This window comes from Python bivittatus, unplaced genomic scaffold (assembly GCF_059951505.1).
Source record: "Python bivittatus isolate LINGU-HERP-01145 unplaced genomic scaffold, Pbiv_v1 ctg000220_np1212, whole genome shotgun sequence".
In the NCBI taxonomy this organism is placed as follows: Eukaryota; Metazoa; Chordata; class Lepidosauria; order Squamata; family Pythonidae; genus Python; species Python bivittatus.
Genome location: NW_028277048.1, coordinates 25,441,524 through 25,468,454, shown reverse-complemented (window position 1 = coordinate 25,468,454; position 26,931 = coordinate 25,441,524). Strand labels below are relative to the sequence as shown.

At 39.1% G+C, this 26,931-nt stretch overlaps 1 protein-coding gene across 1 annotated transcript; it reads left to right on the top strand.

The window, feature by feature from the left end:
* Positions 1 to 607: 607 nt before the first annotated feature.
* On the top strand, positions 608 to 26,645 carry LOC148216306 (transmembrane protease serine 12-like). Its single transcript, XM_088138537.1, has 5 exons — positions 608 to 1,019; positions 2,020 to 2,224; positions 12,074 to 12,339; positions 24,088 to 24,215; positions 26,409 to 26,645. Exons 1-5 carry the CDS (start codon positions 923 to 925, stop codon positions 26,643 to 26,645), a joined length of 933 nt encoding a protein of 310 aa, XP_087994663.1. The 5' UTR covers positions 608 to 922.
* Positions 26,646 to 26,931: the final 286 nt, after the last annotated feature.

The window sequence follows — 26,931 nt, the reverse complement described above, 5'->3', positions numbered from 1 at the left end:
TGTGTAATTCTGTGCATAGTCCAGTCCCTTTAATCTATCCATGCCTAGCATCAATTGCTCATTCATATAATTGACTATGTCAGTCAGTTAAATATGAAAACTTTCTGGCCTTTATCTGAGCCTGGCTCAACATGATCCAAAAAAAACCCAGAGTCCCTCCAAGGACCTGATGTCAGGGAATCTTCCATTAGGAGAGGATTACTCCTCATCAATAGCCTATCAAAGCAGCTTCAACTCACAAATCTTAATCTTCCATGCTGTACAATTTTTGTCCATCATATTGTTTCAAGCAACAAGCATCTGTTTTGAACCCAAAGGATTGTAATTTGCATAGGAGTCAATCCTTTCAGCTTCTCCTTGCTATGAAACATACTTTGAACTGTAAGAAAATCCTGGAACGGAATGAGTTTAGCTGCCTCTTATACATTTCCTCCTGACAATACACTGGCAACATTTTTTCTGCCCCTTCCCTATGATGGCTGAGACAGATTTAAGTCATTCATTGCTGTACCGTGAAGTGGCATATTCCCGTCATTCGGACAACATCCAGGGGCAGACTTAAAGAGGGTTTAAGGTCAGTTAGGCTGTGTCTCCCGTCACCGTGATCGGCAACGGGGACAGCAAATCCCAGGCCGTGTGTTTTTCCGACGACTCAAAGATGGGAATTACGGTGGTGAGGAGGGCGCTCAACTTCCCGGTTCAGCGGTTATTTTAACTGGGTGGTTCGGTGACCGGTGAAGGCAATCCCTCGCCTTCCCCCGCTGGTCGTCCGCCTTGGTTTGCACGAGCCTTACCGAGGGGCTCCCCGCGAGGCTTACAATGTGCACCGGCGCTCGCGCACCCTGACACCTGACCCTTAGCGGCCCTCGCCTGAAGGGGACGCGCGCGCGAGTCGGTCGCCATTTTGCTTCCTGGACGGACGATGAAGCGGGGATTTTGCCTCGCCGCCTTTTCCTCTTGGGCTCTGCTTGTGCTGTTCAGGGAAGCCGCCCCCAAATCCTCTGTGAATCTTTCTGACGGTGAGCCCGGCCTCACTCCGTCCTCGCGGGGCGTGCCGCCTAGGACGGGGTAGCGTAACAGACCGGCCTCGAGAAAAACCCGTCGCCGGAGCGCGGGGAAATTCTTCGAACCTGCCGAACAAGCGAGACGCGTCGAGGGCGCGCAAGTGCCAAAGGCGTCGGCGGAAACGTCTCCGCGGAGAGGGAGGCTGCGAGCGCGCCCAGTCGTGAGTTGAGGCGGGCGCTCCCGGAAAGGAGGCGTCCGCGGGGCTCCTGCAGTTTGTGCGACTCTGGTGGCTCGCGAAACACCCATCACGATTGCATCAATAGGCGCGAAAAAAAATAATCAATAGGATCCAGTCATCATAAATATCAAACTATTCCATTAGATACTATTTTGCAGACAAAATAAAGATATGTAAACCAGTATAGTGTAAGTTTTTTACTTGAACTAGGGAGATGTGGGATCAAATCTTCACTGATTTACCAATTTCACTGGATACCTTTGTGCAAATTTCTTAGCCTAACAAAATTTTTGTGAAGGTATTACAGGGGAAGGGGGAACGCATATCAGCTATCCTGAAGATCTTGTAGGAATTGTAGCATGAGATTAAGCTCAATTACTAATGCGGTCTGCTTTATTCGGGCATCTTTTGTGAACTGCCTGTGAATTTAGAAACAGGTGTTCAAGCACCCTGCAGATGTTTTGGATTACAACTCCAAATCTCTACTGATCCCACTGGCTGGAGTACTAGTCAAAATTGTCTGCTGGGCTTATTACTGCTTCAATTCAAAGACATAATTGGACAACAACTTCTCATAATGAAACCTGGTGGTATTTCTGAATCATTAATCTCCTAACAGTTATGTGGTCCAGTAACAGAACAAATATTTCCCACCCAGATCAGTTTTAAAAGGGCTCTTAGGCTATTTATGTATGTTGTTGGATGTTGGTGTTTGCTTTTTGAGCTATTTTAGACTCACTGAAAATTAACAATATAACTTACATTTTGATTTCTAGGATGTGGAGCAAGGCCTGCAGTGGTTAACGTACCAGCAGAGGCTCAGATTGCAGGTGGACATGTTGCTCAGCTTGGAGCATGGCCGTGGCAAGTTAGTCTTCAGATTTATCATGTTGCATCAGGTCGATATCGCCATATATGTGGTGGATCTTTAATTAATAAGAACTCAGTGCTGACAGTAGCACACTGCATTAAGAAATGGATGTACGTATCTTTAATTTCTAAATCTTTTTTTCTGTTCAGTTTGGAGATTTTGAAGAAATGATTGAATTTTGGAATCTACAGTCAGGTCCAGAAATATTGGGACATCGACACAATTCTAACATCTTTGGCTCTATACACCACCACAATGGATTTGGAATGAAACAAACACAATGTGCCTTAACTGCAGACTGTCAGCTTTAATTTGAGGGTATGTACATCCAACTCAGGTGAACGGTGTAGGAATTACAACAGTTTGCATATGTGCCTCCCACTTGTTAAGGGACCAAAAGTAATGGGACAATTGGCTTCTCAGCTGTTCCATGGCCAGGTGTGTGATATTCCCTCAGTACCCCAAATACAATGTGCAGATAAAAGGCCCAGAGTTTATTTCAAGTGTGCTATTTGCATTTGGAATCTGTTGCTGTCAACTCTCAAGATGAGATCCAAAGAGCTGTCACTATCAGTGAAGCAAGCCATCATTAGGCCGAAGAAACAAAACAAACCCATCATAGAGATAGCAAGAACATTAGGCGTGGCCAAAACAACTGTTTGGAACATTCTCAAAAAGAAGGAACGCACCGGTGAGCTCAGCAACACCAAAAGACCCGGGAGACAACGGAAAACAACTGTGGTGGATGACCGAAGAATCCTTTCCCTGGTGAAGAAAACACCCTTCACAACAGTTGGCCAGATCAAGAACACTCTCCAGGAGGTAGGTGAATGTGTGTCAAAGTCAACAATCAAAAGAAGACTTCACCAGAGTGAATACAGAGGGTACACCACAAGATGTAAACCATTGGTGAGCCTCAAAAACAGGAAGGCCAGATTAGAGTTTGCCAAACGACATCTAAAAAAGCCTTCACAGTTCTGGAACAACATCCTATGGACAGATGAGACCAAGATCAACTTGTACCAGAGTGATGGGAAGAGAAGAGTGTGGAGAAGGAAAGGAATGCTCATGATCCTAAGCATACCACCTCATCAGTGAAGTGTGGTGGTAGTGTCATGGCGTGGGCATGTATGGCTGCCAATGGAACTGGTTCTCTTGTATTTATTGATGATGTGACTGCTGACAAAAGCAGCAGGATGAATTCTGCAGTGTTTCAGGCAATATTATCTGCTCACGTTCAGCCAAATGCTGCAGAACTCATTGGACGGCGCTTCACAGTACAGATGGACAATGACCCAAAGCATACTGCAAAAGCAACCAAAGAGTTTTTGAAGGGACAGAAGTGGAATGTTATGCAATGGCCAAGTCAATCACCTGACCTGAATCCCATTGAGCATGCATTTCACTTGCTGAAGACAAAACTGAAGGGAAAATGCCCCAAGGACAAGCAGGAACTGAAGACAGTTGCAGTAGAGGCCTGGCAGAGCATCACCAGGGATGAAACCCAGCGTCTGGTGATGTCTATGCATTCCAGGCTTCAGGCTGTGATTGACTGCAACGGATTTGCAACCAAGTATTAAAAAGGGAAAGTTTGATTTATGATTATTATTCTGTCCCATTACTTTTGGTCCCTTAACAAGTGGGAGGCACATATGCAAACTGTTGTAATTCCTACACCGTTCACCTGAGTTGGATGTACATACCCTCAAATTAAAGCTGACAGTCTGCAGTTAAAGCACATTGTGTTTGTTTCATTCCAAATCCATTGTGGTGGTGTATAGAGCCAAAGATGTTAGAATTGTGTCGATGTCCCAATATTTCTGGACCTGACTGTATATGTAAAAGGAGAAATTTGGAAGAAGTCTCTTCCATATTTTAATATATCTCTAGCCCTAACAATATTGTTCTTGTTCAAATCTTTTATCAACCTATATCCAGAGGCTTTTAAAACATGGAGAAAATATTTTAGGAGAGGGCAGCAGATATAGGATTCCTTTATTCCTTTTCCCTGATAACCTTCTGTTATGTGTTGCATAGAAATAATACCCTACATTTATACAACTATTAAATAATTACACTAATTACTAAGAGGAATTATTGAGAATTAAGGGAACATATCCTTTTCCTTCTTCCCTTTTTGTGCATTCATGTTCAGTACAGTAAGTGCAGTTCTTTAATGCTTGAAAACTATTTGCTATGTGAAGGGTTTCAGCAGGCCAATTCTTGGGTTCTTCTTCATGGGTTAATTAAAATACTGTTCACCAGTTTATCACTTGACAGAAAAGTATGCTAGGATGAAATTTGCTGTCCCCGCTGTTAATCGCTATCCTGCCAAAGGTAGGGTGAAGAGGGCAAGTTAAAGAATGGGATTGGTATATTCCTATAGCACTGTTTCTCTCCCTTCCCACCAAATGTCAGAGGCTTGTGGAAAAGCATCTACTTTCCTTAACTGTGCTGAGTCTTGGGAGGCTGGGCTGGGGCTCTAGATGGCTAGACCACCATCTTTCAGGATCACTCAAAGCTTTTCACAGGCTTTCAGCAGCTGATCCACAGTGCTTGGTGAGATTGTGGAAAGGGAGATCTGACTTTTAGTGGAGCACAGCTTATAAGGACGGGTAGGGAGGGGTTACACAGTGCAGCAAGAGAGTTTCCTCCCCTTCACTGCACAGCCTTTCCCCCACATTTGCTGGCTGTTAATCAGTCTATTTAAATATGGGTTTAGCTTTCTTCTGAAAGAGCCCTAAACCTGTGTTTAAAAGTAGCCTGATAAATAAATCAGGGAAAGAGGTTGTGGGGTGGGCATGGGAGTCCCCACCCATATGATAACCATATGTATCACTCACAGTGTGTGCCACCTCTTAGCTGGGCTGATCCCTCTTTCAGAATCAGGTTCCCACAGTAAAACTGCCATGGCTTGTTTCCTGTTTAAGGGAAAAACTGTTTTAAAACCATAACTCAGGATGATTTGAGTCTGCCTCAGATTTGAGTTGGGGATGAGATGAACGCAAAATCATAAGGGCATGGCAGAAAAGTTGCTGTGTAATGTTCATTCTGTGATTAAGCGCAAGTCAGAGGGAGCATAGCAGACTGCAAAAATTATTTCTCCTCCTTTAAGAGAGGGACAAGTAGAACACATTTTATGTTACACCCAGAAATATGGAATACTTTGATATTTGTTTCTAGCTTCAGTAGAAGAATAGGAATACCTTGCTGTTTCTGAACTATTGAAGTAATCTGTGGTCTTAAATTCTTTAGGAAATCGTTTTGCTTTCTTTCTGGTGCCATATTTTTCAGCAGCAACTTAAAAGGAAGTGTAAAAAGAAGAAAACTTGCTTCTGGAATATTTGGCATTAGGGCCATGATAATTAATTCCACATCTTCTCATAATTATTGAACGCCTGGGGTAACAATGATGCCCTGAGCAGCACTTTTTTTCCTAACCTATCTGGAGAAGCAAGGTTTTTCCAAGCACCATCATGTGCAGTTCTCCACTTACTCTTTTAGGAATAATGTGATCAATCAGAAATTAATCAACTTTATTAGCTGTGACTCACACTACCAAAATATCATCCTGCTTCGGTACTACAGGTGGTCCTCATTTAATGACCATTTATTCAGCAACTGTTCAAACTTACAGTCTGAACGAGTGATACTTAATGACTGGTCCTCAAATTTACAGCGGTCACAGTGTCTTCGTGGTCACGTGATTGTGATCCAGGCGCTTGGTGATCGGCTTGCAGTTACAGTGTTGCAGCGTCCCACAGTCATGATCACCATTTGCAACCTTCATTGCCGGTTTCTGACAAGCAAGTCTACGGGGAAGCCAGCAGGAGGTCACAAATGGTGGCCACGTGACGTTGTGCTTAACAATATCATGGGATTGGCTTAATAATGGCAACCGGAAGTGCCAGAACTGCCATTGCTAAGCAGTGCAGTAACATGACATACTTTACAACTGCGTTGCTTAGTGATGGAAATTTTAGTCCCAATTACCCTCATTAAGTGAGGACTACCTATAATGCAATCTCCAACCTAGTGACCAATAGTAGTGACAATCTCACAGAGGCAAATGAGTCACTCAAGAGGAAGGAACCTTGTTTCTGATCAGTGCTTCAGAAAGTGAACTTAGTACTGTATATATTTTTATTTATTATTAAGTCTACATCCTGCTTTCTGTTTGTATAAACATTCAAGGTGGCCTACAAAAATTTTTAAACAATCAAAATGTAAAATATAGCCATAAAATCAATATAATTAAAGTTAGTATCATACGTCTTTATTTCTGGCTACCGCGAAACTGTCTTTCTTGAAAAGATAGGTAGCATGCGTCCTGCCATTGTGCATCAGTCTAAAGGTAATCTAAGTTGTCCAACACCCCTCCTCTTAAGACTCAAGAGCTATATTAGACACCACCCTTCACAAGAGCAGAAGAAGAATCTTTTAAGGGTTTCATTTATTTCAGAATTTTCTTCTGTGAAGAATATCATACATCTTTTCCCACACAAATAGCAATAGTGAGCTTTATAGAAGGAGAAGAAAAATCAGAGTATTTCTCCTATGAAGTATATTGTACACAATTCCACTTAGGAACAGGAGCACCCTGTGTGAGTCCTTCCTTCTCACTTGAATAAAAGATGTAAATTAATTTTTTGTTAAGTAAGCTGCTTCCCTGTTACAAGATCTGAGGAACCAAGAAGACATTTCCCAGGACAACATTAGTCCTGCTACTTTAAAATGTATCAATTTATTGGTTAAATACTGCTTAGAAATAAACTATCATGTGATGGTTGAAAGTTTATGAAAAGTTTTAAAGTTCTCTATCAAGTGACTCAGCTGCTGCATTGATTTCATAATTATTGACAAACCATTGAAAAGAGGATTTTAAAGTTTAAGCCAATAAAATGGCATCGGTACAGAGTTGCCATTTAAGTCACCCTCCTTTTAATTCATACTTTAAAAATAATTTAATATATACAAGCTGAGAAGTTTTTCAGATAAAGGAACATCTAATAGATCTTGTAGAGAATAACATCCTACCTTACATTGAGGTTATGCTTTGGGACATCCATTTTTTGTCTGACATACCCTTTCTCTAACAAAAAATGGACAACTGTACATAAGGGGGGCTATTTCATTTTCTAAGCATTTTCTGAAATATTTTGCTTTCAGAAAAAAGAACACTTGCATGCTAGCTTCTTTTTTTTCCTGCCTTTTGTACTAATATTTATGAAATGCTGTATGCTACAATAGACTGATTTTTTTAAATAGCTAAAACTGTAGCAAAATTTTCCCTGAGAATTACTTTGAAATAAGTGCTAAAGGTGTTATGTTAACATTATTCCAGGAGTGTTTTGGAGTTTAAATATTGTAGGGGTATTACTTCAATGCTGTCACTCTAGTGTACACAAAAAGGTACTTAAATACACATTTCTTAAATTTACTAAAAAGAAATCTATGTTTCTAGGCACTTGTACAAGTATGTAGAAATCATTTTTTATTTTCCTTTCCAGAATTGTGGTACTCAATTGAATGCCCACATATGCTGTTAAAGGAAATTATATTCAGTGCAGAATTCTGAACTGCTATCACTATTTATAGAATTACTGTGAAATTCGAAGCATGGATATTTTTTCAGCTAAACATTTGCAACAATATGTCTAATAAGTTGGTTTCTGGCAGCAAAGGAAGAGGTTCAGAGAATTCAGTTGATGTACAGTGGTTCCAAACTTAGGGATCCCCATGTGTTGTTAGATTACAGTTCTAATTATCCTTGATGTTAGTTTATGCTGGCTGATGTTGATGACAGCCATAGTCAATAATACCTGGAGATCAAAGCTTAAAGAAGATTTGGTAGAGAATTTTGTTCATTGAAATAAGAGCTTTTTGTTCTTCTACAAAGTGAATTATTTTCTGTTTTGACTCAACACATATGTCTACAAAAGGAGTGGACTTCTGGGAGTTGGAAATAGAATATAAATAAAATTACTAATAATAGATTTCCAACACTATAGTTCTTTGGGAAAAAGAGCAGGAAACATGATGCTAAAATGACCTGAATTTCACATAACAGTCTAGCATTTTTCTATGGGAAAAATATGAGAGATATCTGATAGTTGACATATAGAAGGCAACTGAGAAGAAAGAGTAAAATGGAAACATAGTTAAATTACATTTTTTATTGTAAGCTACCCAGAGTCAGTCAAATTGGGCAGGTATATAGATTTAAATAAATAAATAAATAAATAAATACTATCTAATAATTGCTATTAGATTTAGTTACAGTTGCATATTGTGATAAGCATTCTTTCAAGTGCAGAAGCAAGAGAAGTGGTATTTGGTGTATGTATGTTTAGTGAAGCCAGTAACAGAAGGTAAATGTCCCCTAGCCACATGCTAACATTGTTCCTTGGTTGAATTCTTAAAATAGAACAGCAAATGCATCTGCCATATTGTAAATTGCTTAAATGCAGTTCCAATCAGCTTCAAAAGACTTGTTGCTCAATAAACACATGTGCCACATTCCTTGGATTTATGATGCTGATTTAGCTGGCATTCTGTGTTGTTTTTTCCACTAGTTTCACTCTACCCTGGTATGCAGTTCTACTTTCAGGGCCAGAATTTCCAATTTCTATTCTTGAACCATCTTTTTGCTTCACTAATGTGCAGTTAGTTTTCACACATAGTCACAGCCTAATTTGTGAACTCCCTACTTAGATTTATGTTTTACCGCAAAGCCCATTAGTTATAGTAGTGAACATCAAGTTTAGAGAATTCAAGAACTGCTGCCAAACTCATTTAACCAGTGCTTAATTTTATTTTTATACCAATCTGTTACTGTATTTCTTAATAGCACTAAATTTCTATCCCCCCCTATCATTTCTACAAGAATCTATTATGCCAGAATGTACTTGAATAAGTCATTCAGAAACTCTTCCAAACAATTTAGTTCTCTGCCTCATTTCTTAATTGAAAGCCGCAAAACTCCAGATTTTGCTCCTCATTGGTTCTCAGTGACCAATTCTGAAGTGATGTGTTTTATATTCCCTTTATTTTGGATAGCTTAAAATGGAATATGTTTTGTTTCAGGTTTTTCTCTTCCCTTCTCTAAAACATCTCTCTAGCACACTGGCTTTCCTGCTATACAGCACTCCTTCACCTACCCTTTCATAGCAATGTCTTATTTGGCAAATGTCAATCACTTCCATTTGGACTTTTAAAATATACTGGTCCAGATTCTAGGTAGAAGTGAGTACACGAACTGGCATCTTTCTTTTTATATAATATGTGGTTATGTCTGTAAATTATAAAATAAATCTTGGTGATTGTTTGAGGTCTATTGTCAGTTAAAATACCAATATAATATTGCCCTTATATAAATCTAGAGTGAGTCTGTACTTTGAATACTGTATATAAAGTGGGGCAAAAAAGTATTTAGTCAGCCACCAATTGTGCAAGTTCTCCCACTTAAAAAGATGAGAGAGGCCTATAATTTTCATCATAGGTATACCCCAACTATGAGAGACAAAATGGGGGGAAAAATCCAGAAAATCACATTGTCTGATTTTTAAAGAATTTATTTGCAAATCATGGTGGAAAATAAGTATTTGGTCACCTACAAACAAGCAAGATGTCTGGCTCTCACAGACCTGTAACTACTTCTTTAAGAGGCTCCTCTGTCCTCCACTCGTTACCTGTAGTAATGGCACCTGTTTGACCTTGTTATCAGTATAAAAGACACCTGTCCACAACCTCAAACAGTCACACTCCAAACTCCACTATGGCCAAGACCAAAGAGCTGTTGAAGGACACCAGAAACAAAATTGTAGACCTGCACCAGGCTGGGAAGACTGAATCTGCAATAGGTAAGCAGCTTGGTGTGAAGAAATCAACTGTGGGAACAATAATTAGAAAATGGAAGACATACAAGACCACTGATAATATCCCTCGATCTGGGGCTCCACGCAAGATCTCACCCTGTGGGGTCAAAATGATCACAAGAATGGTGAGCAAAAATCCCAGAACCACATGGGGGGACCTAGTGAATGACCTGCAGAGAGCTGGGACCAAAGTAACAAAGGCTACCATCAGTAACACACTATGCCGCCAGGGACTCAAATCCTGCAGTGCCAGATGTGTCCCCCTGCTTAAGCCAGTACATGTCTGGGCCTGTCTGAAGTTTGCTAGAGAGCATTTGGATGATCCAGAAGAGGATTGGGAGAATGTCATATGGTCAGATGAAACCAAAGTAGAATGTTTTGGTCTAAACTCTTCATGTTTGGAGGAGAGAGAATGCTGAGTTGCATCCAAAGAACACCATACCTACTGTGAAGCATGGGGGTGGAAACATCATGCTTTGGGGCTGTTTTTCTGCAAAGCGACCAGGACGACTGATCTGTGTAAAGGAAAGAATGAATGGGGCCATGTATCGTGAGATTTTGAGTGAACACCTCCTTCCATCAGCAAGGGCATTGAAGATGAAACGTGGCTGGGTCTTTCAGCATGACAATGATCCCAAACACACTGCCCGGGCAACGAAGGAGTGGCTTCGTAAGAAGCATTTCAAGGTCCTGGAGTGGCCCAGCCAGTCTCCAGATCTCAACCCCATGGAAAACCTTTGGAGGGAGTTGAAAGTCCGTGTTGCCCAGCGACAGCCCCAAAACGTCACTGCTCTAGAAGAGATCTGCATGGAGGAATGGGGCCAAAATACCAGCAACAGTGTGTGAAAACCTTGTGAAGACTTACAGAAAACGTTTGACCTCTGTCATTGCCAACAAAGGATATATAACAAAGTATTGAGATGAACTTTTGATATTGACCAAATACTTATTTTCCACCATGATTTGCAAATAAATTCTTTAAAAATCAGACAATGTGATTTTCTGGATTTTCCCCCCCATTTTGTCTCTCATAGTTGAGGTATACCTATGATGAAAATTACAGGCCTCTCTCATCTTTTTAAGTGGGAGAACTTGCACAATTGGTGGCTGACTAAATACTTTTTTGCCCCACTGTAGCTCTATTCACCACACTTCAAAAAGCATACTGTAGAATGGTAAAAATGCAAACATGGTAACTAGAATGATTAATGGGCCATGGTAGCTCCTTTGGAGGAAAAACTAGAGATTGAGGTTCTTGTCTTAGAGCAATTTTAGGTAAAAGGAGATATGGTAGAGGTTTATTATAAAATCATGTATGATATGGAAAATGGGTAACAAGTGTTTTTCTCTCACACAGTGTTAGAATGTGGGTTCATTCATTGAAATTAAATGCAGGGGGATTCAGTACCAAAAGAAGTATTTCATTCAATGTATAATTAAAGTATAGAATTCACTGCCATCAGATGTGGTAATAATTAATTCAGATGATTTTAAAATGCGGGTGAATAAACAAATTCATGGAGGACAGAACTGTTCGTAGTTATTAGTCTTGCTAGCTGTATGCTACCTTGTGAATCACAAGTATCATGCCTTAAATATCAGCTGCCAGGAAACACCAATGGAAGAGAATTATTGCCCTCAATTCCATGCTTTTAAGATTCCTAAATGTACCTGGTTGGAGACTGGTACTGCATTCAGTGGGTCATTCACCCGATCCTTCAGAGTTCTTATCTCCTGTATTCATGTCCTAATGCACATATATGCAGATTTGCCTTTCATAACAAAACGATATTGTGTGATATTTGTATCTCCCATTTCTGAATTCCAATTTCCAAATTGAACAGTTAAGAATTTCCAAGAATAATTGCCATAATAAAACAAACTCCTAATGGCCCAGAACAGTACTTACATTGCTATTTTTATTTAAGGGATCCCCATGATAAAATTGCAATTTTCTCGCTTGATAGAATTCTTGAACTGAATTAGAATTACAGTACTGCAGATTTTAAGATTGCACAAGTCTAAAATTATGTGAAGCAGCCACTGAGCCTTATTAACTCTACAAAGGATTTTATTTCCTAGGAACCCAGAATACTGGAGAGCTGTGATTGGTTTACATCATCTTTATAAACCTCATCCTCACACCATAAGTCGTCGGGTGAAAAATATCATTGTCCATTCTGGTTTCAAGTGGGACAGCTATGAAAATGACATTGCAATGTTTAAACTTCTGAAGCTTGTTAAGTACAATAAATATATTCAGCCTATCTGCTTACCTCACATTTCTCATGCAGTGACTGATAAGAACCCATGTTACATAAGTGGATGGGGAAAAAGAAAGAAAAAAGGTAATTATTTAATTTAATTAAACATATTAATTTCATGAACTCAGAAAGCTTTCATGTTGTAATTTAAGTAATTTCACTTATTATGGAGGACAGGGATGGGCAATATTTAAGGTGTTGGGAGGTAAACTTCTGCCTTCCAGCCCTCAGGAGAGGCACAGCAAGCCATCTGGTGATGTGATGCCATCACTGGGAGGAATGGGGCTGATTTTTAGTCCTTTGGGGCATTTCATGGGTGCATATGGGACAGGAGGCCTGTAGGAAACAAATCATTCCCACCCCTACTATTAAAATCCCTGACAGTGGTTCAAAATCTCCATTCTTTACATTGGGAGGGCAGGGGAGCAACTTTTTTGTGATGTAAACTCTCTTTTGTCTGTCTTCAGTAGTAATATAAATTTAAGCCTTATCCTGGGATCAATATATTATACACAAGTCTTCATAGAAATATTTCTGTCTTCATAGAAAGCATTTTGTTCTAAAAATCGAAGTGTTGTTTTAAACTCATCAACTGAAATAATGAAAGAAACTATTTACATTGGGTTGGTGGATTATTTAATATGTATGACGCAATTAAAATCTTGTTAATGAAAAAAGTTGTTAAAGAGATTTCATGGGTCCTACACCAGACCTACGGATATTTTTTGTTAATAATGATAACAGCAGTATTCTGATTCCAGCCAATCCAATACAGTGGTACCTTTAGTTACGAACTTAATCCGTTCCGTGACTCTGGTTGCAACTCGAGTTGGTTGCAACTCGAGGTAAATTTTCCCATAAGGTTCAATGTAAATACGGTTAATCCGTTCCGCCCTCCGAATTTGGTCGCACCACGAGGCAAATTTCCCCCATAAGGTTCAATGTAAATACATACGGTTAAACAGTTCTGAAACATATGCATTTTATTTTTAAACCACAAAAACATGAAAATAGTCGAGATGGTCAACTTCGCCATCTTGTACTCCAAGGCCAGATCAGTCACACGAATACCATGATCGTGCTTTTCTATAATGTCCTTCTTAAGTTCGATCATCACTTTTTTCTTCAAAGCCTTATTCTTGCCAAGCCTGCTCTGCATTTTCTGTGGAGCCATGCTGACAAGCACACCAAACACCTTCCAAACGCCACAAAACACACCACAAGCCTTACCGAATGTCTCCTTGATACCGCGATCTTGCCCACAGGAAGCCGCGACCGCATGGCAGCAGGGAATATGGCCGCGGATCCGGTTCGTAACTCGAGGCGGAGTTCGCAAGTCAAGGTAAATTTTGGGGGCCGGAGCTGGTCGTATCTCGAAAAATTCGTAAGGAGGGGCGTTCGTAACTCGAGGTACCACTGTACTCAGCTAAGATTTAGAGCTTTAGCTTGATGCCATTGAGTTGTATCCATCTAATGGTTATAATAAAGCATTTACATTTTATGTATGAATCATGAGAAATGATGAACAATGTATTAAGAGATTAGAAGTATACTTTAAAAAAAAATGTCTTCATTCTTATTAACTTTTAGCTTTTGGGGGCTATAATGTAGTCAAACCCCTGCAGACCTATGAAACTATCCTTCCCAATCTGTTCCAGATGGTCCCTGAATCCTTTGAAATAACATTTGATGATTTGCAGAATGGAGGAAAAATTACCATGTTTCCCATTTCATCAGTGAGAGGACTAGTGAGATTCCATCATGGTTGCTGAAGATGGCGCTGACAAGAATAAATTAACTCTACCTCTTCCAGTCAGAAAGCAGGGCTAAACTTGGCAACCAGTGGAGGCTCCCAGTTCAGTCCTAGCTGTGCCTTTTGGTAAAGAAGAAGTATTGTTTCTTTCCTTTTTTCTACATAGGGCAACAGGAAAGATTCTGCATTAGTTTTAAAAGGAGAAGAGGAGGCCGGAGAGAAGCAACAGCATAATAGCATGATATAGAAGGGGCTGAGCAGAGGGAATGATATTTCCCTTGTCTGGCTTGGCTCTTCCTTCCATTTTGCCCTGAGCAGTCAGACATTTTTCTATAGGAGACCATGTTAGCAGATTTTATAAGCCTGCAAAGAAGCTGAGGGTGAGAGGTTTGGAATGTAGTGGGAAAACAGTGAGGAGGCTTTTTTCATCAGTTATAATGGCCTAATGATGTGCAGGCCCTGGTAGTGGAGTAAAAGACTGTTCTTATAATCATCTGAGAATTGTGCACCTCTCATGTTGCAGTGAACAGCAGTATAGCAGCTTGGAAGAGCAGGTATAGGCTGAGATCCAAACAATACCAACCACAGTGGTCTTTTGCTAAATTCCCTACCTTTCTCAATAAAGGATTCTAGACTGATCTCTCATTCTCTCTTGCTAGTTGTCTATGTAAAAAAAAAAACCTGCAAAGGAATTCTTTCTTACCCTTGTTTCAGAATTACACCAGGAGGAGCAATTTGTACACATCCAGTGAAGGAAAAGCGTACCTCTTTGGAAGAGGGGAAAACCAAACTAACATAAATGTGCCTAGGAGGCTTGGAGCAACAAGTGTTTGCTCCTCAAAAAAGGTTTCCTGGTTCTGAGTCAAAGGATGGAGCAATATCTAGAAATGAATTTTATGTCGCCATATACAAAAGTACAGTATGGAAAAGATCAAGGAATTCAGAGTTCAGAGAACTTGGACCTTTTTTGCATTCTGATTTCTGTTTGGATTTCTCTAGATTCACATGGGATCAAGTGAAAGAGGAAAGGTATCAAGACTAGAGAATGCAGCATTATCTAAATGCAGAAGAGAAGGAAACTCTCCGGAAGGGATACGGACAGGAAGGATTGTTACTTCCCTTTGTTTATATCTATGGCATTTGGTGGAAGGGTTGATCCAGCATCCCACTGCAGTACAGTAAGAGGAGAGACTCTTGAAAAGAGCTCATGAGGCTGCAGCCTTCAGAGAGAGAGCTTCAGTGATCATCTATATTACCTCCACAGCTTTGATCATTTGGGCTTGAAATCTTTATATGCCTTCAGGAAACAGGCAGTTTAAGAGACTTTTTAATGAAGTTGATAAAACAGCAGAGTTGATTACAGATGCTACCTTAAACAGTCTTCTATTTGCAGCCTGTTCGATGGCATCAAGGGTGGCTTAGGCATTGGCAAGTCAAGTTAAGAGCTAATTTAGGAGTCAAACCATTTGTGGGCAGGAAGTTCAGGGAGTTTACTGATGTGTTGGTGGGGAGTAGGACTAAGAATACCTACTTTCAACTAATTAGAATCTTCTATGTATTGCAAAAAAACAGCATCTTCCTTTCAAATTAGGGAACAACCTTTTTTGCTCCAGAAATGTCCAGAGTGATGTTTGTTTGGCTCAGCAGGATTATCAATGCAAGGATTTCAGTTGTTGAGGCAAAGGGATCAGTTTCCAATAGAAAAGGGCATCAAACTGATACCAGACCTCACCATGGGGCAGTTAGCTTTAGGAGTTTTGGACCACCTGGGCATGGACCTTAAGGGACAAATAGGTGCTAAGCTTGGTTAGATGATGATATGCTCTGGAGCTCAAAGCCCTTCTGAGATAGGTTCCTCCTGTCACACCCAGCAATCGGAGAAATATCTCACAATTAGAGGCTGCTCATCATCTGCTGAACATTTGAGCAATAAAACAAGTGCCATATCAAGAGAGGTTCACTGGCTTGTTCTTGGTGGTATTCATGGTTCCAGAGAAAAAACTTGGAAAGCTGTCTTGAACTTTGGGCTCCATGGCAGAGGCAGTGCCCTCGAACAATTTACTGGCATTGATAGACCTATCTGAAGCATATCTTCCTATCCCTGTCAGATCAGAGCACTGCAGGTTCCCCAGACTTGCTTATGGGAAAGCAGTTTCAATTCACGGCCCTTCCATTTTGGCATTGCCTCTACTCTAAGAGTCTTCACAAAGATAACGGCAGTTCTGGTTGACACTTGAGAACCCAGCAAATGCATATATACGCACACCTGGACAATCTGTTAATAAGAACTTCGCCCTTGGAACAATCAGGAACATCAATTTGACCAGCTTACACAAACAGGTTCATGGTAAATCAGGAAATGTATTTGTCTCCCTCAAGACTTGTTACACCTTGGAAGTCATTATAGCCACCCAATAGAAAATTGCAAGAATGCAGACTATAAATGCAGTCTAATTCGGCAGGTTATATTAGCCAGGAAGCAATCCTTCTTGGTCCTGGCAAAATCATAGGATATATTGTTTGTGGCTTAGGAGACTGCCTTGCACAGTATTACATACCAGACAACTGCAGTGGTTTTTGCTACCATGGCAAGGCCAGTTTGCATTAAAATCATGTTTAATTCTGGATATCCCAGACACAGTGATCACTTCTCTGCAGTGATGGTTGGTGCTAATCAGTCTGTTAAAGGGATGCAAAAGAGGTATATTGCTTATTTCTGTGGGTAAAGAATCTAACCTGTCAGAATATACAAGAGGAATGCAGAATATTTCTGAAGACTAGCTAATTCAATAGAACCTGTTGCAGGAAGAATGGTCCTTGGATCTAAGGGTTTTTCAGACAGTCATGGAAAGGTGGGGAGTTTCTCATGTCAATCTTTTTGCAACAGCAGAGAAAATAAAAGTGAGCCAATGCTCAGTTCTGTGACATGAGGACCACAAGGCTTATTATATGTGCTTCTGCTGGTTCCAATTTTATCAAAGGTGCCTCATAAAGTGAGGATGCTCAGCACTTGATTGATCCTAATTGCCCACTTTTAGCCCAGGAGGCCTTGGTTCTTGACATTGGTTGAGATGAATGTAAAGGATCTGTGGCACCTTCCAGGGTGACTGGACATTGTAAGCCAGAGTGACTTCCTCTCTGTACCTGGAACTTGAATGCTCCTAAAGGCTGGCCTTCTGAAATTGAGACCAGTCTGGCTTCTATATGTACAAGCACCATTCACATATATCAGTTGACTTGGAAAGCCTTTGTGTGTTGATGGAGGGGAAATAAGTGATCACCGACAGGAGGAGTGGTTCCTCAGTTCCTAGCTTTTCTCCAAGATGGCTTGGATAGCAGACTGAAGTCATTAGTCTCATAGCCAGGCAGCTGCTCTGGGTTCCATACTTCAAGATGAGTAGGGAAACTGAGTTTTGGAAGAAAGTGGTTTTGTGAAACTTCCTCAGAAGGACAGGACTAATATATTATTCAGCATTTCTCTTCTTGGGATTTGACTTTAGTTCTGAGGGCATTAATAGAAGCACCTTCAAGTACATTAGAAGAATTTCTATTAATGTATTAACTTGGAAAACAGCATTTTTGGTGGTGATCACATCAGCCAGAAGAGAAGGTGAACTGGGGGTACTCCAGTGTGTTTTCTACTTGGATAGGATGGTGTTTAAAAAAACTGATACTTGTTTTCTTCCAGGTTAATTCTGCATTTATAGGTGTTTTTCCTAATTTTTGCTCAAATCCTAGTCATCCCAGGGATAGGGTCTGGAATGTGTAAAGATGTTTACACAGTCATCTGAAATGTAGTCTTAGAGAACACAAGGCAGGGAGCTTTTTTGTCTTTTACAAAACAGAGAGTGCTTGCAGATGAGTTTCTAGATCAGTGTTTCTCAACCTTGGCAGCTTTCAGATGTGTGGGCAGCCCTTGCTGGCTGGGGAATTCTGGGAGTTGAAATCCACATATCTGAAAGCTGCCAAGGTTGAAAAGCACTGTTCTAGATCCTCCATTTGTAGGTGGGTCAGAGAATATATCCTAGCATATATCATCAGGTTCACTCTATTAGAGGAATCCTTGCTTCTATGGCATTGATAGCAGGAGTTCCTCTAGAAGAAATATGTAGAACAGTGACATGGTCTGAAGCAATTACTGTCATCAAACAGTACAAAACTGATAAATTTGCACCAGACAGCTACCTTTGGACAGTGTTGCAGAGGATACTCTCCTGCCCTGTCTCTCCCCTCCCCACCTCGCCATTGACATGGGTGTAGCTCTTTCTCATCCACCCATCTCTGGTGACCAAGACTAGCTGTTGGACTTAACCATGAGGGGACCACTGTGTCTCACCCACATTTTTATCAATTACATATGGGATCTTGTTTTTCATGAGGGAAGCAGCTATCCCTTTTTATTGCTGTTGGGTATTTTGTCTATAAAGACTTTCCAACTTGTTTTTTCTGGTAGCTGAAGTCAGTGAGGCAGCTGAGTTGGGAGGGGTTTTCTGCAGGTTTAGCCCTGCCTTCTGACTAGCAGAAGTGGAGTTAATCCTTCTGTTGGATCCATCTTCTGGTGACCTGAATCACAACTCACAATAAGTCCAATTGCCCTTCTATGTTCTTCTAACTTCTGTTCATATAGTACTAATAGGTCTTAACTAATTTTATCTCTGAAAAATGTGGAACAATCAGTGCAAACTGTAAACCTATTCAGTATCTATCTAGGTCACATGCACAGATTTAAAGTATAAATTTGATATTTTGACTTCATCTTAGTAATATATAAAATATATTTTAAATTTTTATTGTGAATACTGTTGGATCTGTAAATGTTTGTTTTTGATTTTGGCAATTTTTTTTAAGCAATATAAATATTCAGAAATTTTCCACAGGTAGTCCTTGAGTTATGGCTGTAATTGGGACTGGGATTGCCATTGCTAACCAATGCAGTTGTAAAGTGTGATGTCATGTGACCGTATCACTTAATGGTCCTGGTTGTCATCGTAACCCAAGATGCACAGATCATTAAGTGGAAGCGGAGGGAGTCCAAGGTAAGGAGCACGGGGGTGCTTCAGGGGGGCAGGGGAAGCCCTGGGAAGCCTTGTGCAGGCTGCGTGCAAGTTGGGGGAAGGGGTGCTTGGTGCAGTACAAGCTCAGGAAGGCCAGGGAATGAGGTTGTGGGGTGCATGCAATCGCAGGGATGCTGAGGAAAGAGGGAGCAGTTTGTGTGTGATCACAGGGAGGCTGTGGAAAGAGGGCATGGGTTATGTGTGGGTGTGGGTATGCGCAATTGTAGGGAGGCTGTGGAAAGAGGGTGCAGGGTATGTGCGTCCATGTGTGTGATTGTGGGAGGCCGAGGAAAGACAGGATGGGGGTGCCTGTGTGATCGCAGAGAAGCCAAGTAAAGCGGGCGAGGGGTGTGTATATGTGCGCGATCGCAGGAAGGCCAAGGAAAGAGGGCAAAGGGTTTGCACATGTGTGTGTGTGATCACAGGGAGGCCAGGGAAAGGGCATGGGGGTGCATGTGTATGATCACAGGGAGGCCATGGAAAGAGGGCGTAGGAGTGCGTGCATATGTGTGTGCAAGTGCAGGGAGGCCAGGGAAAGAGGGTGCAGGGTGTGTGCAAGCAAAGGGAGGAAGGAGAGTGTGGTGCATGCAAGGGAACAAAGGCCGGGCGGAGGAGACTTATCTCAGCGATTTGCAACCTTCCTTGCTGTCTTCCTATTGACTCTGCTTGGGGAAGCTGCCAGGGAAGGGAACAAATAGTGATCCTGTGACTACGGGACGCTGCAACTGGTCATAAGTGCACTGATCATAAGTGTCAGGCTCCTGAATTTTGTTCACGTGACTGCGGGGACGCTGCAGTGGCCAGAACTTCATGCAACACCATCATAACTTTGAATGGTCACTGAATAAATGGTCGTAACTCGAGGACTACCTGTATAGTGATTTTGCTGCCCGAAAATCTTTTGCAAACATAGCTGCTCTTAACCTATGCATCAAGCTAAATTAAGTATCACTATCTGCTAAATTACTTTACGTTATAGATGTGAAGCAAGTTTTCTTTCGGCAAATGATTGAAGCAAATTGATGTAAGAGTGCTTTCATATTAGGGCCAAGCAATGTTCTTATGGAGTACAGCATATAAAATTATAGGCTAGAAAAGAAATCCCATGTTCCTTTCCATCATATTAAATATTTAGTGGCAATTTTTCAAGATGCTCTTGTGACTGCATATTGCATACCTCTCTGTGCCTTGTCAGGCACACCTGTTTTAAATAAGATGCTCCAGGGATCCTGAGCCTCACTGTCTTGTTCTGGTATCCTGATACAGTCAACAGCAAGAAATTAGCTCCTGTCCCATACTGGGCAGCTGAACAGACCAACCTGCTGCTTCGTGGGTAAAGAGTGAGAGTAGCCTGTAGTTGGTTGCACTTTTATTTTGCCAAGGGGCCACATTGTCTAGATTGGGATGGGCCACCTATAGTCTCCCCATCAGTATTTTAAAGCCTCTCTTCAGATGTTTATAAGTTTGCACTGCTGAAACGTAGTGGCACATCATGGATTTGGGTGGCATTAGTGTTGTCCTTTTATTTTTAAATATAGGAATTGGAATATCCAAATTTGGAAAATCAGTAGGTCCAGGTTTTAAGAAACATAAAATATATTTCTTATGATTAATGAGGTAATCCATCAGAAAATACTGTTTCATGTTTACTGAACTCCTCAGAGAATATGTAAAAAAGGTTAGATATTAGAATTTTTTGTGTTGGCATTGAAAGAAATTTGAGACCTCTTTGACTCAAATTATTTGGTTTTGTCGGCCATAGTTCCCTTTTGGTTTCAAGTTATAGCATATGTTAACATAGTCCAGGAGGAAAAATATAGTAGTTATAGATGTAAATGTGATATTGAATTGCACTCCTAAGATATAGAATTCAATATTATGAAGAGTTTTGGCTTTATCAAGCCTGGGATTCGGGAAAGAAAATAATTTTATTTAGATGGAATGAAACTAACTCCCTTGATGTTAAGGAACAGTATCAAGATGCCACCTTGATGCTCTTCCGCAAGGCCCTGAAGACGTGGTTGTGCCAGTGGGCCTGGGGTTCCCAGGTTGATATAGAGCCCATCAAGTGGTTTGTTTGAATGTATTGTTGTTGCCAGGGGGTGGGGGTGTGTGGAGTGGTTTTGTGTTGGGATTTTTATTCTTGTAAGCCGCCCAGAGTCACTGTGAGTGAGTTGGGTGGCCATATAAATTGTTTAAATAAATAAAGATATGTGCTGATTTTTTAAATGATTTTTTCTTCATATATGTATGCGTGTGTGTGTCTGTATATATATAATTTTAAAATTTTTATTAAGAATTTTGATTATAATAGTAAAACCTAATACAAACTAAACTTAAAGAAAGAGAAAGAAAGAGTAAAAAGTGCAAAGAAAAAGGAAAAAAAGAGAAAAGTAAGAATATATTTAAAAAGAAATATGTAAAGAAGTGACTTCCAACCTTCATCACAAGTATAAACAAATTTAGTGACTCTTCACCCCCTCTAAGGTTAGAAACAATTATCTCTTCATCCCATACCCAATCCCTTATCTATAAGCAAATCCATAAAGCATTATCTTTCCAGTCCTGGTGTCAGCAGAAAGTCCATAAAAGGTTGCCAAAAGTAACAACATATCTTGTGTTTACCTTGATCAAATAAACCAACTTTATATTCCTTCCTTTTACTTCTAACAGTTTTAATCTTTGGTTCATTCAAATATTGTTGTGGGATTTGGTTTCTCTTCATTTCTTCTTTATCCTATCACACAGAGTCCTTTAGGTCTTTTACAAGCCTGTTTTGTAAATCCAGTAAGAAAAAATTATCCAGGTCACTTTCTTGTTTTATCATTTGTATTTCTCTTTTGATTTTTAAAATATCAGCCAGTTTCTTTTGTATATCCAGTGAGACATCCTTTTCCAATATATTCTTTTTGCCTGCCATTTGTAAATCCACTTTTGGTACCATCTCTATCTTGTCAGATAAAATTTGTTCCACATCTGTCATTTCCTCAATAACATCTTTTGGACATAGTCTATCCATAGAGGCAGACATCATGACTGACACTGTTGATATTGGGGCTACTAATTTCTGGCTCCCTTCTTCAAGTCTCCTTTAATATTTTCAGTGCTATAAAGTTTTGCATTTCGATCCCAGTTAATTAACACAAGAGGTAGGCTTGTGTTTTTTTTCTTCTGCATAGAATCTTTAGTACAATCTAGTGTCCAGTTTTTAAAATCATAAAATTACTTATCTTTATGTCTTGCAAAAACCAGAACAGATTTATTTCCCACAAGAAGCTGTTTATTCTTTATAATCAATTCCAAAATCTTATTGTAAAAGTTTCCATATTCCAAATTTATGTAGACCCTTAGTCCATTTATAACTTTCTAAGATCAAAGTCTTATTTAGCTTTTTGCTGTCCAAATTCTGTAAATTTTTAAGCTTATGATTAAAATTTTATTTCATTCAGGATTGAAGGAAAACTCACCTGGCGTTTTCAAACTTCTTGTTCCAAAGGTCTCTAATAGCTTAAAATTAGTTAATAAGCAATTTCTGAAAGTGATTAGAAAGTGAGGTTAGCGACCTTAGTGTCCTTTAAAAGGCACCAACCATGGTTGTGAGCAAGATGGCTATTCCCATCACCTCCCAGTGCTCACACCCATGGAAGACCGCTGTCTCCTTGTGAGGAGCAGCCATCAGGAACACACATGGCTGGTCTCCCATCTTCTTGTCTAGAGAGGTTCTGAAGAGCCAGTCTACTCACTGGTTCAACATTCTTCACCACGGTCACTGGCTCTGCTTTCGCGGAGACATCTTCAGTCTACCATTCCTCCCCTGGAAACCAATTTTTTAAATGACTTTTTCTAAAAATGAGAAGATCATATGTTTTTATAAGATCTGGATTATAATGCTCAATTTAAGGATTGAAGAAGGAGGGAGGGAGGGAGGGAGGGAGGGAGGGAGGGAGAAAGAAGAGGTGTGTACCTCTTGGGCATTCAGAAGTAGTTTAAAAAAAAAGTGTGGTCAAAGGCCTTTTTTATCCATTATCTAATGAGGTGAAAGCCTAGGGCATCATGCTTAAAAAGCAGTCGTCTTCTTCCTAGCGTTTCCCACAGGTGCAGGGTCCGCTTTTCAGATGAATAAAAGCCATTTCATGCAATTGAACACAGCAATCATATGCAACTGGGTGAATTTCATGTCTGTGTCAATTGTGTCCTGCCACCTTTGGTTTGGTCTTCCACATGGGCATTTGCCATCAGTGTTAAAGTGGTAGGCAGTGCAAGTGATGGTGTGGGATGCTGCTCGTAGGATGTGGCCATATCACTATAGGCATTTTTCCCGCATTTTCTGTTATTGGTGCAATACCCATCTGCTGCCGGACTGTATTGTTGCTGATGTGGTCGAGAAGGAAGATGCCTAATGATCAATGGTGCATATGTATCTCCATGGCATGTAGGGGGTGTTCAGCACTTTTGGTGGTTGGCCACTGTTTAGCACCATACAGTGCTACTGGGCAAACCATTATTCTGTACACTTTCGATTTTAAGTGAACAGGCATGTGCTTGTCACAATGGACTTAGAAAACAGTACTGGATCTAAAACTACCAATACTATACATTTCCACAGGGCTTATCTTACTACAAGATAAACAACAGAGACATTGTAGCATTTAAAGATTAACAATTTTGTGATGGCGCTAGTTTTTATGAACTTCACTTTATCTGATATTCCAAGTTTTATCCTTAGCAAAGAGTTGGTGTCTGTGTGTGTTGTTTGTGGGATAGTAAACAAGATTAAGAAAAATGAAGTACAAGAAATCTAAATAGTGATGATTACCCACTGGGTAGTGGTCTTTGATCTCACTTTTTACAATGCATGTGCATTCAGTGAAGTAAACTGTAGTCTCTGAACACTTATTCTTTAATACATTTGTTAGTCTTAAAGGTTCCACAAAATTCCATTTGTTTTGATGGCTACTCTTTTGGTAACTCAATGAAGAATACTGCACACAGCATACTTCCACATATTTTGTATTTTTTTTACAGGCAAAACTGAATTACAAGAAGCTCAAGTAAATACTATTCCACTACATATCTGTAATAAATATGAATTGTATGAAGAAAGATTATCAATTAATATGATTTGTGCTGTCTCTCTAAATAATAGCTGTGAGGTAAAAATAATTTATTTTTATAAATTATAAGTGTATAATATATAGAGTTGTTTGGGAGTTGAGTGGTGCTTAAATTGAATAAGTAATAAGTAAATAAATTAACTTAATTTGCAAATCCATACGTCATGCTGAACTTTTTTAATGAGTATCTCAAAGTAATTAGCTTTTTTCCAAATTATCATGTGCAATATTTATTAAAACAAAACAATAGAAAATATAGGATTATGTTTTTAGGTTTACAATCTCAAGAAATGGGGAGTAAGTTGAAGGAATAGTGAAAATTTTATTTCTAATGCAGATCTGAAAATAACGTAAATAACATTAAACCATGATTACTGAAATTAAGGCTGTTATTTTTAAATATTCACATCATTAAATCTAGCATTAGTTCAGAAGCGGGGATACACCATAAAATTAACAGAACTTTACAGAACAATATGCTGATTTATTTCCATTCAGATTGTTTGGGCCACTCAGTTTTCATCCAAAGCAATCAAGGTGATATAAAACCTGCGTAGGAACTTTTAGATTGATTTTGGAGATAAACTTATTGAGTCAGTAACTAATATTCCCAGAACATCAAATTTTTAAGTATTATACTGCAGGTACACTGTAATACAACTAATGCAAGATTACCTAATTCAGACTTTGCAGATATATCCACATTTCTTTTTTTTTAATCTAATTTTTATTGAAAAACTTGATTATAATAGTAAAAACTAATACAAACTAAGCTTAAAGAAAGAATAAAAAGTGCAAGAAAAAAAAGAAGAAAAAGAAAAGTGAGAATATAATAAAGAGAAAAGAAATATATAAAGAAGTTACTTCCAACTTTCATAACAACTACAAACAAATTTAGTGGCTCTCTGCCTCCTATAAGGTTACAAACAAATATTTCTTCGTCCCATATTTCATCCCTTATCTATAGACAAATCCATAAAGCATCAACTTTACAGTCCAGACATCAGCAAAAAGGCCATAAAGGATTGCCAGCTTTGTAACAATATATCTTATTTTAACCTTTATCCAATAAAACAACTTTATATTCCTTCCTTTTACTTCTAACAGTTTTAATCTTTAGTTCATTCAAATACTGTAGGATTTGATTGCTCTCCAATTCTTCTTTGTCCCATCACACAAATTTCTTCAAGGCTTTAACAAGCCTCTTTTGTAAATCCAGTAAGAAAAAATCATCCAGGTCACTCTCTTGGTTTGTCATTTGTATTTCCCTTTTGATCTTTAAAACATCAGCCAGTTTCTTTTGTATATCCAGGAAATTATCCTTTTCCAAGTTATTCTTTTGGTCTTTCATTTATAAATCCACTTTCAGTATCATCTCTATCTTGATGACAAAATTTGATCCACATCTGTCATTTCTTCAAAAATATCTTTTGAACATTATCTATATCATGACACTGATGATATTGTGGCAGCTAATTTCTGGCTCCATTCTTCAAAAGCATCCTTTAATATTTTCAGTGTTACAAAGTTTTGCATAATTTTTTAAGACCCAGTAAATAAAAGCAGACTTGTATTTTTTTTCCCCTCTACTTAGGAACTTTAGTCCTCACTAGTGTCCAGTTTCTAAAATCGTAAAATTTCTTATCTTTGTTATGCCTTGCAGTAACCAAAACAAATCTGTTTCCCATAGGAACTGTTTATTCTTTATACTTAATTCCAAAATCTTATAGTAAAAGTTCCAATATTCTAAATTTAACTGGACCTTTAATCTGATTATAACTTTCTAAGATCAAAGTCTTATTTAGCTTTCAAATTTATTTCAAATTCTTAAACTTATGATTAAAAATTTCTTTCGTTCAGACTGAAGGTAAACTCAAATGGTGTTTTCAACCTTGTCGTTCCAAAAGTCTCTAATAGCTTAGTAGTAGTTAATTAGCAATTTCCAAAAGTGATTAGAAAGTGAGGTTGGTGAACTTTGTTATTTTATAACAGCTCTATACTGTTTTTAAGCTTTTATAACAGTTTTATGGTCTGCTATGAATATGTAATATATCAAGAAAATTGTATTGATGTTTCTAAAATTAAATAAATAATTGAATTCTTTAAAAACATATTTTGTTAGCTAAAGGCCTGGTGAATAGCACTTTATCTGAGCCAAGCAGAAAAGTCCTATACTTCAGAATTTCAGAATACCATGAATATTTGATTTTTTCAATATTTTTCATATTCCAGGCAGACAGCGGTGGACCTTTGATGTGCTATTTCCCAAGTGTATCCAAATACTATTTGATAGGCATCACCAGTTTTGCCAGTGGCTGTAATCAACATAATTATCCAGGACTCTATATTCGTACAATTAGCTATAGAAAATGGATAGATTTACATCTTCATGATGAAACTGCAACAGTGAACATCCAAAGTATCCTAGTTCTTTTAATGATGGAATGGGTAACCTTTCACCTTCTATAAATAGAAGTGTTCTTAGATGGATTATATAACATTTCTGTTAGGTTATTTAAACAATATCCACTAATAGATTTTGTAATCTATGGCTTTACTACCCCAACTGCACTTAAAAATATATTTCATCTGTAATTTTAACTATCAGGTCATATTATTAAATATTTCCATATCATTTCTCATTGTATCAAATGCCTGTTGTGTGGTATAAATTAGCTGATGTTTTCTTTTAGCACATGGAAAGGGGAAACCAAACACTAAACTGAAACTTGGTACGATACATGAATTTTTGGTG